The following is a 14,440-nucleotide window of genomic DNA, read 5'->3' as shown; positions in this document are numbered from 1 at the left end:
GTAGGCGATACTTTAACCCCCTCCTCCCCTAAACCAGTCTCACCCTCATCCCACCTCACCCCACCCTCACTGTCAACCTTCTCCACTGGTTGTACAGCACTTCTATAAATCAGTGTTATTAATTTGCCATTTATTGCGGCATCTCCATTACATTCGGAAGTAATATTAACATTGATGTTTATTATTGGATATTAGAGCACATCTCGTTGACCATATGTGTTTGCTTATAGCATCAAAGCTTATGCCACGGACCAGTTGTTGGTGCTAACCTACTTATAATGTAGGCATGTGAGTAACGCCTACATACTTCTTTATTGCTTTCATTAATGATGGATCACAAGACATATTATTTGTAGCTCATCAAAGGATCAGAAATAAAAGCTTAAAGAAACTTCCATGACATGTATTAACCTCAGCAGTAAATAACATGGGCAACACATGTTGTATGTGTGTACTTGATTGTTGGATACTGAATTTGGGTTAGAACCAAAAATAAAGAATATGGAAAGTGCTCTCATGGAAAAAACAGAAGTTTATCTCAAACTGGAATCTTGTTAACCTTTTGCATGGAGGTTCAAGAGTAATGAAGAAAAAACTGTGGCATGCCTTGTGGAATTGTTTGAGTACAAAGTCTGTTCAGTGATGAGATGATGTTGTGGCACCTCTGTCTCTGATCCTGTGACGGAAGGAACACTTTGTCAGACGTACACTTCAGGTGGGCCATTGTTATCTCGGGCAGACATTGTGCTGCGGACGTGTTCTTGAAGGAAATCACACACAATTCACTCACTCAAAATCCAAACTCTCATTATCATACAAAATGACAGTTTGTGCAGGAGTGTTTGGAAACGGTGTTGCTTGGCAATTAGCCCTGCCAGCAGCAGCACCAGCTTCATGGCAGGGGACACTAAGATAAGGGTGCTATAGGTGGGAGTGAATGAGTCAGTGAGTATGGTTTCATGTCAATGTTCTCAATGTTCCAGAATCATCATGGCAGGAGACAACAGAAATAAGCTTCACAAATTGTACCCATTTGGGGAATTGACCCCTTGTCTATGGTGTGATGAACAAAAGTGTTTACCACAAGGCTGAGGTGAGTGTTTGAGGTGTGTGTTTGAGGTGAGTGAGTGTTTCAGGAGCGTGTTTGAGGTGAGTGAATGTTTGAGGTGAGTGTTTGAGGAGCGTGTTTGAGGTGAGTGTTTGAGGAGCTTGTCTGAGGTGAGTGTTTGAGGAGAGTGAGTGTTTGAGGAGAGTGAGTGTTTCAGGAGCGTGTTTGAGGTGAGTGAGTGTTTGAGGAGAGTGTTTGAGGTGCATGTTTGAGGTGAGTGTTTGAGGAGCTTGTTTGAGGTGAGTGTTTGAGGAGAGTGAGTGTTTGAGGAGAGTGAGTGTTTGAGGAGAGTGTTTGAGGAGCGTGTTTGAGGAGCGTGTTTGAGGAGCGTGTTTGAGGTGAGTGTTTGAAGTGAGTGTTTGAAGAGAGTGTTTGAGAAGAGTGTTTGAGGAGAGTGTTTGAGGTGAGTGTTTGAGGTGAGTGTTTGAGGAGAGTGTTTGAGGTGAGTGTTTGAGGTGAGTGTTTGAGGTGAGGAGAATTTGTATGCCTTTCTTTGGCTTTATGAGACAATGAGTGAGTGAATAAGAGAAAAAGAAGGAGTCTGTAAGCAAAGGAGAAGATCAGTCCCTCCTGCAAGTGTTTAGTAGTTGACGTCAATGTGGATCAGACCACAAGACACTGTCACTCATGGACTCCTATCACCAGTAAACAGCACTGAGTCACTGTCACTCATGGACCCCTATCACCAGTAAACAGCACTGAGTCACTGTCACTCATGGACTCCTATCACCAGTAAACAGCACTGAGTCACTGTTAGTCATGGCCTCCTGTCACCAGTAAACAGCACTAAGACACTGTCACTCATGGCCTCCTATCACCAGTAAACAGCACTGAGTCACTGTCACTCATGGACTCCTATCACCAGTAAACAGCACTGAGTCACTGTTAGTCATGGCCTCCTGTCACCAGTAAACAGCACTGAGTCACTGTCACTCATGGACTCCTATCACCAGTAAACAGCACTGAGTCACTGTTAGTCATGGCCTCCTGTCACCAGTAAACAGCACTGAGTCACTGTCACTCATGGACTCCTATCACCAGTAAACAGCACTGAGTCACTGTCACTCATGGCCTCCTATCACCAGTAAACAGCACTGAGTCACTGTCACTCGTGGACTCCTATCACCAGTAAACAGCACTGAGTTACTGTCACTCATGGACTCCTATCACCAGTAAACAGCACTGAGTCACTGTCACTCAAGGCCTCCTATCACCAGTAAACAGCACTGAGTCACTGTCACTCGTGGACTCCTATCACCAGTAAACAGCACTGAGTCACTGTCACTCGTGGACTCCTATCACCAGTAAACAGCACTGAGTCACTGTTAGTCATGGCCTCCTATTACCAGTAAACAGCACTGAGACACTGTCACTCATGGCCTCCTATCACCAGTAAACAGCACTGAGACACTGTCACTCATGGACTCCTATCACCAGTAAACAGCACTGAGACACTGTCACTCATGGCCTCCTATCACCAGTAAACAGCACTGAGTCACTGTCACTCATGGACCCCTATCACCAGTAAACAGCACTGAGTCACTGTCACTCGTGGACTCCTGTCACCAGTAAACAGCACTGAGTCACTGTCACTCATGGACTCCTATCACCAGTAAACAGCACTGAGTCACTGTCACTCATGGACCCCTATCACCAGTAAACAGCAATGAATCGATGTCACTCATGGCCTCCTATCACCAGTAAACAGCACTGAGTCACTTGAGGCACCGCCCTCCCCATCTCACCTGGAAGGAGGACAGTAACCTGCAGGTGTTACAAGAACTGACATGGACACAACACTACCCCAGCACTGAGTCACTGTTAGTCATGGCCTCCTATCACCAGTAAACAGCGCTAAGACACTGTCACTCATGGCCTCCTATCACCAGTAAACAGCACTGAGACACTGTCACTCATGGACTCCTATCACCAGTAAACAGCACTGAGACACTGTCACTCATGGCCTCCTATCACCAGTAAACAGCACTGAGTCACTGTCACTCATGGACCCCTATCACCAGTAAACAGCACTGAGTCACTGTCACTCGTGGACTCCTGTCACCAGTAAACAGCACTGAGTCACTGTCACTCATGGACTCCTATCACCAGTAAACAGCACTGAGTCACTGTCACTCATGGACCCCTATCACCAGTAAACAGCAATGAATCGATGTCACTCATGGCCTCCTATCACCAGTAAACAGCACTGAGTCACTTGAGGCACCGCCCTCCCCATCTCACCTGGAAGGAGGACAGTAACCTGCAGGTGTTACAAGAACTGACATGGACACAACACTACCCCAGCAGGTGGAATCACTTGTACATTGTCACATTTCATTCTTACCAGTACTGGCCTATCTATAGGCTGCGGCACATGACATTTAACGGCTGCCAAATTACAATATGAGTAGATATGGAAGATAAAGCTTTTAGCAAAATTTACTGGTTGGGCAGAAGCCAAGCATGGCTGCCATTCACATATTAAACATTCATCTTGCGTGATGTATTTGAAAGTGTTGCATGCATTACTGATACTTTAATGTCTATCTTGGACAGAAAGCCTGTCAGATAGAGCAAGTTCGTCTATATATATAGCCTCTATACTGCCAACAAGGGTTCAAATGCCTGTGACATTCAAAAAGACTTTAAAACACTGGTGCTTAGACATGGCATCATGCATCTAGATCCAAACATTGCCGCTGAATGGAATCATTTAAGCTGTCAGACGTCAAATTATGTTTATAAACCTATAATTTCTTCTGACTTTTACTGGATATTGCTGCTGTACGAAGACTGAACCGCCTGTTACTAGATACTGCTGAAGTACAAGGTCTGAACAGCTGGTTACTAGATACTGCTGCAGTACAAGGTCTGAACAGCTGGTAACTAGATACTGCTGCAGTACAAGGTCTGAACAGCTGGTTACTAGATACTGCTGTAGTACAAGGTCTGAACAGCTGGTTACTAGATACAGCTGAAGTACAAGGTCTGAACAGCTGGTTACTAGATACTGCTGCAGTACAAGGTCTGAACAGCTGGTTACTAGATACTGCTGCAGTACAAGGTCTGAACAGCTGGTTACTAGATACTGCTGCAGTACAAGGTCTGAACAGCTGGCTACTAGATACAGCTGAAGTACAAGGTCTGAACAGCTGGTTACTAGATACTGCTGCAGTACAAGGTCTGAACAGCTGGTTACAAGATACTGCTGCAGTACAAGGTCTGAACAGCTGGTTACTAGATACTGCTGTATAAAAGATGTTGTGTTAAATATGTCAAATGTCTGTGTGTATCAGGTGTAGAATGAGTAAACTCCTGATTTTGAAACATCCTTTGTGGACTACCATACTAGCCAGTATAATTTGGCAGTGTCTCCTTTGTCTAGTGGTACATGAAGTGAGGACTGACCTGTGGGTTCCAGGCTGTGCCTGTGGTATGGAACTGCTTGATGTAAGCCTGCAGCTCAACTAAGGTCTTGTTCCACGACCTTATCCACTCCACATGCTGCGGATCCCTACACAACCAAGGGAAACAATTAGCCATATAGCCAAAGCAATGTGAATCATGCTAAAAAACGTTTATGATTTGGCTGTCAGAAATGTTTAACTTTGACAGCATATGTTGCCATTACTTAGGCAAGTAATAAAAACTTGTTTCTGAACATAAATTGTTACTGCCACAAATCAGCAAGAAGAATAAGCCTAAAAACTGTCCCAATCATCACACTGGTTTTATTTTACCAGTAGAGTATAATTACTTTACCATGAGAATACAGAACCACCTTTCACTTTTTCAAGTAGGAAAGTCACATTGTACAAGTGTCTCTTCTATAAATCCCAAAACCCAACGTTACTGACAATCGATAATACCGTATTCGACGTAATAAGCGCCCCGCTCTAATAAGCGCCCACAGCGATATTTGCTAATATATTGGCTAGTGAACAATCCCAGTCACCACCCCTTCCGATTGATCAGTGTACACAAGACTTATTTATTCATGCATAATCGCATTTGGGTGTTATATCACCCTTAATTAAGGGCAATTAAATTCTTGAAAAATATATCTGTCGTTTGTAAACATTTCAGGCTGTTAGCATAAACCACAAAATTTACGATCTTTCAACTCAAAATAAAATTCTAATAAGCGCCCCCTATTTCTAATTTTGAGAGTGCCCTGGGCGCTTATTATGTTGAATACGGTACTCACTTTTCCTTGAACTCCTTCAGCACCCTGTTCCCATAGAACATCCCAGAATCGGCTAACTCCTTGACATAGGGGCCTGGCTTGGGCGACTGAAACACAAACATCATATGGTTAATTGGCCTTTTTCCCAACACCGACAGCAAAACTCACGCATAACTAAGCTTTATGTAAATAAGCAAGTCGCTGATAACATGAACAACAATCCACTCAGTCAGGGCACACATTGTGACCACCCAATCATCGTCAAAGTGACTGAGTGAGTGATCGAGTGAGCTTACGGCAATATTTCAGCAATAACATAGCAAGGGTGTGCTTCACACATCGTACCGATGTTGGGAATCAAACAGAGGTTTTAGGAAACAAGCAAATGATACCCCACTGGCCACCCTTGTTTAAATAGGATTTCACAGCAAGTACCGGGTGAATCAGGTATTCTTGGAACCCGTGGAGGTTAATGATATGGTTCAAACATATGTTTAAATAGTTTACTTTCAGTCCATGTAAAATGAACAAATAATGCGTGAATCTAATCAGATATTATTTCATGATGAAATATGCAGGAGGAATATGCTCATGTATGAATAGATGTGAGAACCACATTTCTCCAATAATTTTCTTCTGAAAAAACTAACAAACAAATTTCACATAATAATTTCTTGAAAATCAGTTTCTTAGATAACAGTATATGTAAAGAGAGTGAGCAATTGCAGTCTACGTCAGAAAACTCACCACATTCACCCATCCTAATGCAGGAACACACTCGCTGATGGTGGACAAGTGGTTGAAGAAGGGACTGTTTCGGTTCTTCTCGCGGAAATCCTTAAATAAACAAGAAAATGTTGTGAATAATATTCATAATAAAGAAATATGATTTTGGTATGGTTTGCTGTTTTACGCCGCACTCAGCAATATTCCAGCTATATGACGGCGGTCTGTAAATAAAAGAGTCTGGACCAGACAATACAGTGATTTACATCATGAACATCGATCCACGCAATTGGGATCGATGACATGCATCAACCAAGTCAGCGAGCCTGACCACCCGATCCCGTTAGTCGCCTCTTACGACAAGCATGGGTGAAGACCTATTCTACCCCGGAATCTTCGCGGGTCTAAAGAAATATGAAGGTGAGGGGGAAAGAGAGAGTCTGACAAAAGAGATATTTACATGTATTAGGAGCCAATCATGACAATATATTTTATGCTTAGTAGTACATCATGACAAAACCTCAAGAGTGAGTGAGTGAGTGAGTGAGTGAGTGAGTGAGTGAGTGAGTGAGTGAGTGAGTGAGTGAGTGAGTGAGTGAGTGAGTGAGTGAGAGAGGGATATGACTTCCATCTTAGCACAAATACAAAAAACAACCTTTGTCCAAGGTTAAACCCATCAACTACTTCAGGATGGCATATCTTTCATACTAACAACCTATAAACCAAAATAAATCACCATAGCACCATACACATAACGGAAAACATGAATCTCACTGTTTTAAATAAAAATAACATTCAAAGATAGAAACATACAAGGCTTCAAGTTGATGTATCTCCCACAAAGATAACACTTCCTGCCTCCAGCAGAACAAAGCCAGGCAAGTCAGCACCCACAATCAACAATATATATTACCACATCATTGTTGGGGATAAGGTCACACTTTTCTTATCAGTCTGTCAAAATATGTGCAATTTACTGTTACCTAACTGTTACTTTGAAGAGCAATCTCTCTAGCAGAGACCTAACCATGCATGCAGGGAGTTGTATTCAACATTGGATGATGAACCTGCACACCGCTTGACATTTCAAACGTACACCAACTCTGTAATGGTTGGCATTCCGTCAACCTGCCTGTATGTGTAACACCTACTCAACACCATCCCAACACCAGGGGTCTGTGGTTAATAATTACAGTCAGTATCACTCTGCAGCAAACCCAGTCGGGAAGATCGGTTTCAAAACGTGGGGTCTCGAGTTGAACTTCGTACAAACTGACACACTAATGGTAGTTTATTTCATCAGGATATGTCTTCAGATCTAAACTGGGTAGCCATTGATGTTTATTACAAAATAAAACACCCAAAAAAGGATATCAATAAGCCATGTTTCGATCCTCTTGTTTGTACCTCCCTTTGTGAAGTAGCCCGCAACACCCAGTTTCTTATGTGGGTCGGACTCGGTTTACGTTGTAAATTGTAACAGAGACTCGGAGAAACTGTTAGAAGGCTTTCAACAACAAAACAATGACTGTTGTGAAAAATTATCCTGAATTTCAGACTGACATGAAAATGTGGTACCGGCTGATTTACGGTTCTTTTAATGGAATTTACCTCAAATCTTTTCAAATTATTGCAACAATGGTTGAAAGTATATCAAGCTAATGCTCTTGTTCAAATGTTTTTTTTCGCAAAATGTTGAGAAGGGTTAGTCTGGTGTTTAATGTCTTCAAACAACTGACTGGCGATATCTGGAACCCTGTGGATCCATACCTTATTTGCTTGAGTATATTGCACACTTTACCTACCATAAAACCACAGCTGTGTAGATAGGGGTACGCATAATACATGCCATTATAGCAATCAGCTGTACCAAAGTGCTATGCTTATGGTCATTATTATTTTAAATATATATAGTAAAAGATGCAACTTATATAACACAATACTGGAACATAATATTCCAGATAAAATAATTTTCAGATACAATTCTTCTGATCATTGCATCATAATTCTCTGCAATTATATCATCAGATTTAAAAAAAAAAAATCACAAGTAGAGAAAATGTGTACAGCTGATTGCTATTTCTGCCTCATTGTATGAGGAGATACACATATTAATCTTAATCTTTATATAAGACAATGCCTAATCATGCTAATAGAACAGGAAGTAAAACTTTAATGGTAAACCATTATGTCAAGTGATGTTTTATGTCAAATTTCAAATATTTATTGACAATGATTGCTATCACCTGTTCGTTCATCTGAGTGAGTGAGTTGGGTTTTACGCCGCTTTTAACAGTATTCCAGTTATATCGCGGCGTGTCAGCTTAATGTGGGAGGAAAGCCCGGAGTGATGCAGGTCTCAGACGTTTACCACTTCGGTGAAACCCACGAGCACGGGTATGGTGCTGACAAACCTAGAAACATAATTGGGGCGAACCGGGATTCGAACCCACAATCATAGGTTTCTGGCGTGCCCAAGAGACGCAACTCTGCACAGCGAATCACGGCGCCTTAGACGACTGGGCCACCCGTGCCCCCTCGTTCATCTGAATTCGCTGAAGGCATACAATGTAGTTTTTACTGCCCATAATACTCAAAAATTCTATTTTTCCCAAATATTGAATCCCCTAGTTGGGTGCGTATTAAGGATTATGGATTATGGATTAGTCTTGGATCCGAAATATACTCCAGAAAGTACAGTACAGTAAACTATGGTTATAACAAACTCAAACGGACCATTAATTTTAGTTCGTTATTAGCATATATACAACATCTATACAGCAAGTGGAAGGGACCAAAAATTAAGTTTGTAATATCCGTCAGTTCGTTCTAAGCGTGTTCGTTATAAACATATCTTACTGTAATTGTTGTGAAGATTACTCAGACCATAGGGTGAGTAAAAGAGTGAACAAATGGTACACGTATATGCTTATCTATTAATCTTCCCAACCTTAATAATCAAAACAAATGTCTAATACAACACAACTTTATAACAGAAAGTCCCATACAACGAAGCTATCTTAACAAGAAAGATATGTACTTCAGGGTTAATTACCTTGACCTACAATTTCAGCCAATCACACGATTCATTATTTCTAGTTGACTACACAGGTATAGTGAGTGAGTGAGTGAGTGAGTGAGTGAGTGAGTGAGTGAGTGAGTGAGTGAGTGAGTGAGTGATGTTTAACACCGCTTTTAACAGTATTGCAGTTATATCACGGTGTGTCAGCCTAATTTGGGAGGAAAGCCCAAAGCGAAGCAGGTCTTAGACATTTACCACTTCGATAAAACCCATGAGCACGGGTATGGTGCTGACAAACATAGAAACATAATCAGGGCAAACTGGGATTCGAACCCACAATCACAGGTTTCTGGCGTACCCAAGGGACGCAACTCTGCACAGCGAATTGCGGCGCCTTAGACTACTGAGTCCCCCGTGCCCCCGACAACACAGGTATAAGCTCAGACAAACATGTCATACACATGTGGGGGTTGGTCCAGTACACACAAAGAAGCCAAACTACATTCAGGATGACCACTCTAGTGTTATTAAACTTCAATAATTCCCCCCTTCTAAAACACTTTTTGGACATACAATAATTAATAAATTTCTGAGTGTATGACTATTAGAATTAAATTTGACCTTCAGTATCAGCTACAAGTAATGTCTAGAATATACCAAAAGTCTGTTCAGCATATAATCCAAGCTGGATGGGCCAAAGTGGGGTTCAATGTAACCATGAAAATATGGCATATGCTTCTCTTTGAAAGTAGGTCACCGTGACCTGTCATCACTTGTCACACATATCCTACAACTACATGCATGAGACTTAATAATATTTGCAGAAAAAGGCATTTTTTTACAATATACCTTTATTATGACCTTGACCTCAAACATAGGTAGCTTATCACCTTTTCCCATCTCGGCCCTGCCCTAAGTTTGACATGTACCAAATATAATTGACTCACTAAGTTACAGCAAATCCTTCTCAAGTTTGGTGGAAACCAAATGTTTCTTCAGGCTATATATGACATGATATATCAATGTGTCAAAAACATTACCCGAGTTATAAAAGAGATACTGTAAATCGTGAAATAAATGCATCTCCAAAAGAATGCGACCACTGGACCCTAGCCAAAAATGCGCCTCAATATGAATGAGACACCCCCTCCTCTCAAGCATCAGTGGATCTCTATCCACCTAATTCTAATCCAACCTTACATCAATCCAATCACACACCAAATAGCACCGCTTATTAGCGTAAAGTAAAGTACTTCCGCAAAAACAATACATGCTTGCTGGCTCGTGTCGGCCTTTGACGCAGTCGCAAAGGGTGGCGTCTGTCTGGACTTGCAGGTGTGATCAGTGATGACATAAGTGAGTAGAACTCTTGTCTTGACCCCAGCAGTGACAATTCACAGGACGTAATTAGTGTTTGAATGACATTGTTTATATACTTTATATACAAGTGCTGCTCAATGAACAGTGGTGTGGAATACATCAGCGTATGTCTAAGTTGGTATTTTTGCTATACGACATGTCTTATTGTTGATATAAATGCGATGTTTAAAATGCGAGCAAAGACCACTCGCATTTTTCGTGTTTAATTCACGCTCGCCTTAATTTCAAGATTTACAGTATGCCTTATAAGATATCGATAAGACGTCCAAGCACAGTGTGGTTTCAAAACAAAGAGCAGCATCAGTCCAATCCAGGCCAAACCTAGAACCACCCCATTCACATGGGTTTCCTTAATAACAGCTTATCTACCTGATCTACACCATCACAGAGCATAAATGCTTATCTATTAATCTACTTCACATAGATAATAAAAGCTTATCGATCAATCTACCCAATATTTTCCTCTGCAATAAAATAAAAAGATTCCCACTTGATAAAAGAATCATGAGAAATTCCTATATTTCAATGAGCTTCTCATCTGAGCAAAGTTCATTTCCTTTCAACTATAAAGATTATCTCCGACAGTCTAATCACAGATCAGAGACAGATAATGTCACTAACCCTAGCAATCAAGCCATTAAAACTGTTAAGAACCAGTTTCCAGAATCCCTAATGCATTCACTTGTTTGAAATGGGTCACAAATGTTCTTCTATGTCCAGGCAGCTTGTGAAAGTGGAGAACCAACAAAAAGGAAAAGACGGCAAACTTGAACAGAAACTGATTTGTAAGATTTGTGATAATTCACCTCGGAAATTGTTTATTTGAGAGCTTGACAACACTTCCTCTGCCTTAAGTGGTTTCTGATTTAATCCTTAAAGTGCTGCGCAACACAACTAATTCCTACAGGTTAACTAGGTATGAGGGACTGGCAGTACACAGCCACACACATCACTCTAGCTTCAGCCTGCACTGGGAGAGAGAGAGAGGAGAAAGGGACTGGCGGAGTTATCTCCCTTTGACTACTCACCTGAATGGCTGAAACCTTCTCTGAAATTGGCTTCAGCAGGTCCGGCAACACGCTCTGCAACATAAACATTAACAATAAATATCAATGACTTGAGATTACTTGTAAGTGTATGAATATCCCTCGAGATTATTGGTGCTATAATGTCCGTAAAATAGTCCGTAAAGTGGTAATGGATAATGGTAACAGAGAATGTGTGACTGATGGTGTTTCGACATGACGAGCTGGAATTCACTTAAGAAAAATTCAAGGAAAATTACTCATTTTTTTTGCACTCACCCACACAATGTTAAAGTCTAAACAGATGGGTGCTTTGTGAGAGTTTACACTGCATTGATCAAGCTGTATCACACTGTGGGACCATGTGGGGAGACAAACCATGGTTTGGGTCGAGTTAGCGAACACCTCAGTTCACCCAACCAGAGTTCAAAATCCTGCATGAGAGTCAGGAGGTTCTTGCAAAAATCCAAGAGTAAAATGCTAATGTAATGTGGATCAAATACCATCACAGTTGAGCTCAAGTGCCCAAGGATCTTGCTTAATTTTGAACACTACTACCCAAAAATCCCTTAGGAAATATTTTATCAGTCAAGTGTTCATAGCAAAATATTTTCTTTGAATATAACATATCAAACTTGAGGTTCTTAGGTGATGAAAGATTGTGCCACAGACCAGATTTGTCATGGCAGCCTACATGACCTGACCACAAACAACACTGCTTCACACTAGGAGCCACAGAACAGATCTGTCATGGCGGCCTACATGACCTGACCACAAACAACACTGCTTCACACTAGGAGCTACAGAACAGATCTGTCATGGCGGCTTACATGACCTGACCACACACAACACTGCTTCACACTAGGAGCCACAGAACAGATCTGTCATGGCAGCTTACATGACCTGACCACACACAACACTGCTTCACACTAGGAGCCACAGAACAGATCTGTCATGGCGGCTTACATGACCTGACCACACACAACACTGCTTCACACTAGGAGCCACAGAACAGATCTGTCATGGCGGCTTACATGACCTGACCACAAACAACACTGCTTCACACTAAGAGCCACAGAACAGATCTGTCATGGCGGCCTACATGACCTGACCACACACAACACTGCTTCACACTAAGAGCCACAGAACAGATCTGTCATGGCGGCTTACATGACCTGACCACACACAACACTGCTTCACACTAGGAGCCACAGAACAGATCTGTCATGGCGGCCTACATGACCTGACCACACACAAAACTGCTTCACACTAGGAGCCACAGAACAGATCTGTCATGGCGGCTTACATGACCTGACCACACACAACACTGCTTCACACTAGGAGCCACAGAACAGATCTGTCATGGCGGCTTACATGACCTGACCACAAACAACACTGCTTCACACTAGGAGCCACAGAACAGATCTGTCATGGCGGCTTACATGACCTGACCACACACAAAACTGCTTCACACTAGGAGCCACAGAACAGATCTGTCATGGCGGCTTACATGACCTGACCACACACAAAACTGCTTCACACTAGGAGCTACAGAACAGATCTGTCATGGCGGCTTACATGACCTGACCACACACAACACTGCTTCACACTAGGAGCCACAGAACAGATCTGTCATGGCGGCTTACATGACCTGACCACACACAACACTGCTTCACACTAGGAGCTACAGAACAGATCTGTCATGGCGGCTTACATGACCTGACCACACACAACACTGCTTCACACTAGGAGCCACAGAACAGATCTGTGATGTCAGCCCACACGACCTGACCTGATCAGAGAGAACCCCCAAGCAGCCTGACCTATCTGAATCTTGACAAAAAAGGTCCTAACCAGATGAACAGAGTGACATGCACTGCATGTGGAATCAATAGATTTAACACATACTGCACCAATGCCCCAGTGACTTGCAGACTTATATACATAAGTGCAAAAAGGTAGAAATGCAATTTCCTATTTGTGCATGTTTCTCAAACAGCCATGCAATAGTTATGATAACACAAAAGGCCCTCAAAGAGAAATGACAATACAACAAACAGAGGAAATATTTCCTTCAGATAGAAAATCTGTTTACTTTAGTTATTTCAAAAGAATATTTTCAAAACTTGATAGCTCCCCTTAGTTTGTTTTCTCATCATTTTTAACTTTTTCCAAACAATTAAGAAAACAGTTGCCGCTATGTTCACACTCGTATGTCATTTGCCTTCAGGCAACCGAAATAAACGAGAGCAAATGACAGATGTCAGCTATTATTGATCTATTATCAGGGTTAGTTTACACTTAGAGATGGGCTTAGGTTCGAACAGTCGATTCAACATGCACATATCTCTTCAGACTGTCAAACACCACATGCATGTTATGCAATGAGCGAGCTCGGGCTGACTGATGTCATGGAGAATGGGGTTGGAGAGGGGTGGGGGAGGTCAGTTTGGGGGTGGGGGAGGTCAGGTTGGGGGGTGGTGAATACAGGAAGTACTCATCAATCACAACATCTTTACTAATCCCTCTGCCTGATGGTCACTGAACTAAGTCATTAGCTGGGAACTATTTGCTGAGCAATGAAAGAAACAAGTAAATAAGCATACACAGTTGGAAGTCGGAAGTGATAGTGGCTTCGAATTTAACACCTGGGATATGTGGAACCAACATTGTTGACAGCAGTCACCTGAGTGTGGTTGATGCCACACTTGCCAATACTCCAGAAATATGACAGGGTACATGGAGAATAAGCCGGAGCTTCACTTTGAAGCCATGTGGGAAATCCAACCAGATGTATGGCATACCAAATGACTGCTGTAACCACTAGGCTATGTCACGACCCCACGAATATCAGGAACATGGCAGCAGGTTAGGCCACACTATGGGATTTCTTGGTTTACAGACATGTTGTGAAAATCCATGATCATCGGGGAGTTGGGGCGATGAGTGAGTATGGTTTTACGCTGCTTTTAGCAATATTCCAGCAACATCAC

At 42.1% G+C, this 14,440-nt stretch overlaps 1 protein-coding gene across 4 annotated transcripts in view; it reads right to left on the bottom strand.

The window, feature by feature from the left end:
* The window catches only part of LOC124139435 (adenylyl cyclase-associated protein 1-like), a 97,220-nt gene that overhangs the window by 45,178 nt on the left and 37,602 nt on the right, over positions 1-14,440 (bottom strand). For all 4 annotated transcript variants that reach the window (XM_046506482.2, XM_046506481.2, XM_046506484.2 and 1 more), the window contains exons 5-8: positions 11,451-11,504; positions 6,042-6,131; positions 5,316-5,401; positions 4,517-4,622 (exon numbers count right to left, since the gene is read on the bottom strand). In XM_046506482.2, coding sequence (XP_046362438.2) covers positions 4,517-4,622; positions 5,316-5,401; positions 6,042-6,131; positions 11,451-11,504 — 336 coding nt within the window. The remainder of the gene's footprint in view (positions 1-4,516; positions 4,623-5,315; positions 5,402-6,041; positions 6,132-11,450; positions 11,505-14,440) is intronic.

The sequence above is a fragment of the Haliotis rufescens genome, unplaced genomic scaffold (assembly GCF_023055435.1).
Source record: "Haliotis rufescens isolate VD_foot unplaced genomic scaffold, xgHalRufe1.0.p SCAF_1, whole genome shotgun sequence".
Classification (NCBI taxonomy): Eukaryota; Metazoa; Mollusca; class Gastropoda; order Lepetellida; family Haliotidae; genus Haliotis; species Haliotis rufescens.
Note: the sequence above shows the minus strand (reverse complement) of the source record. Positions and strands in the feature narration are given on the sequence as shown.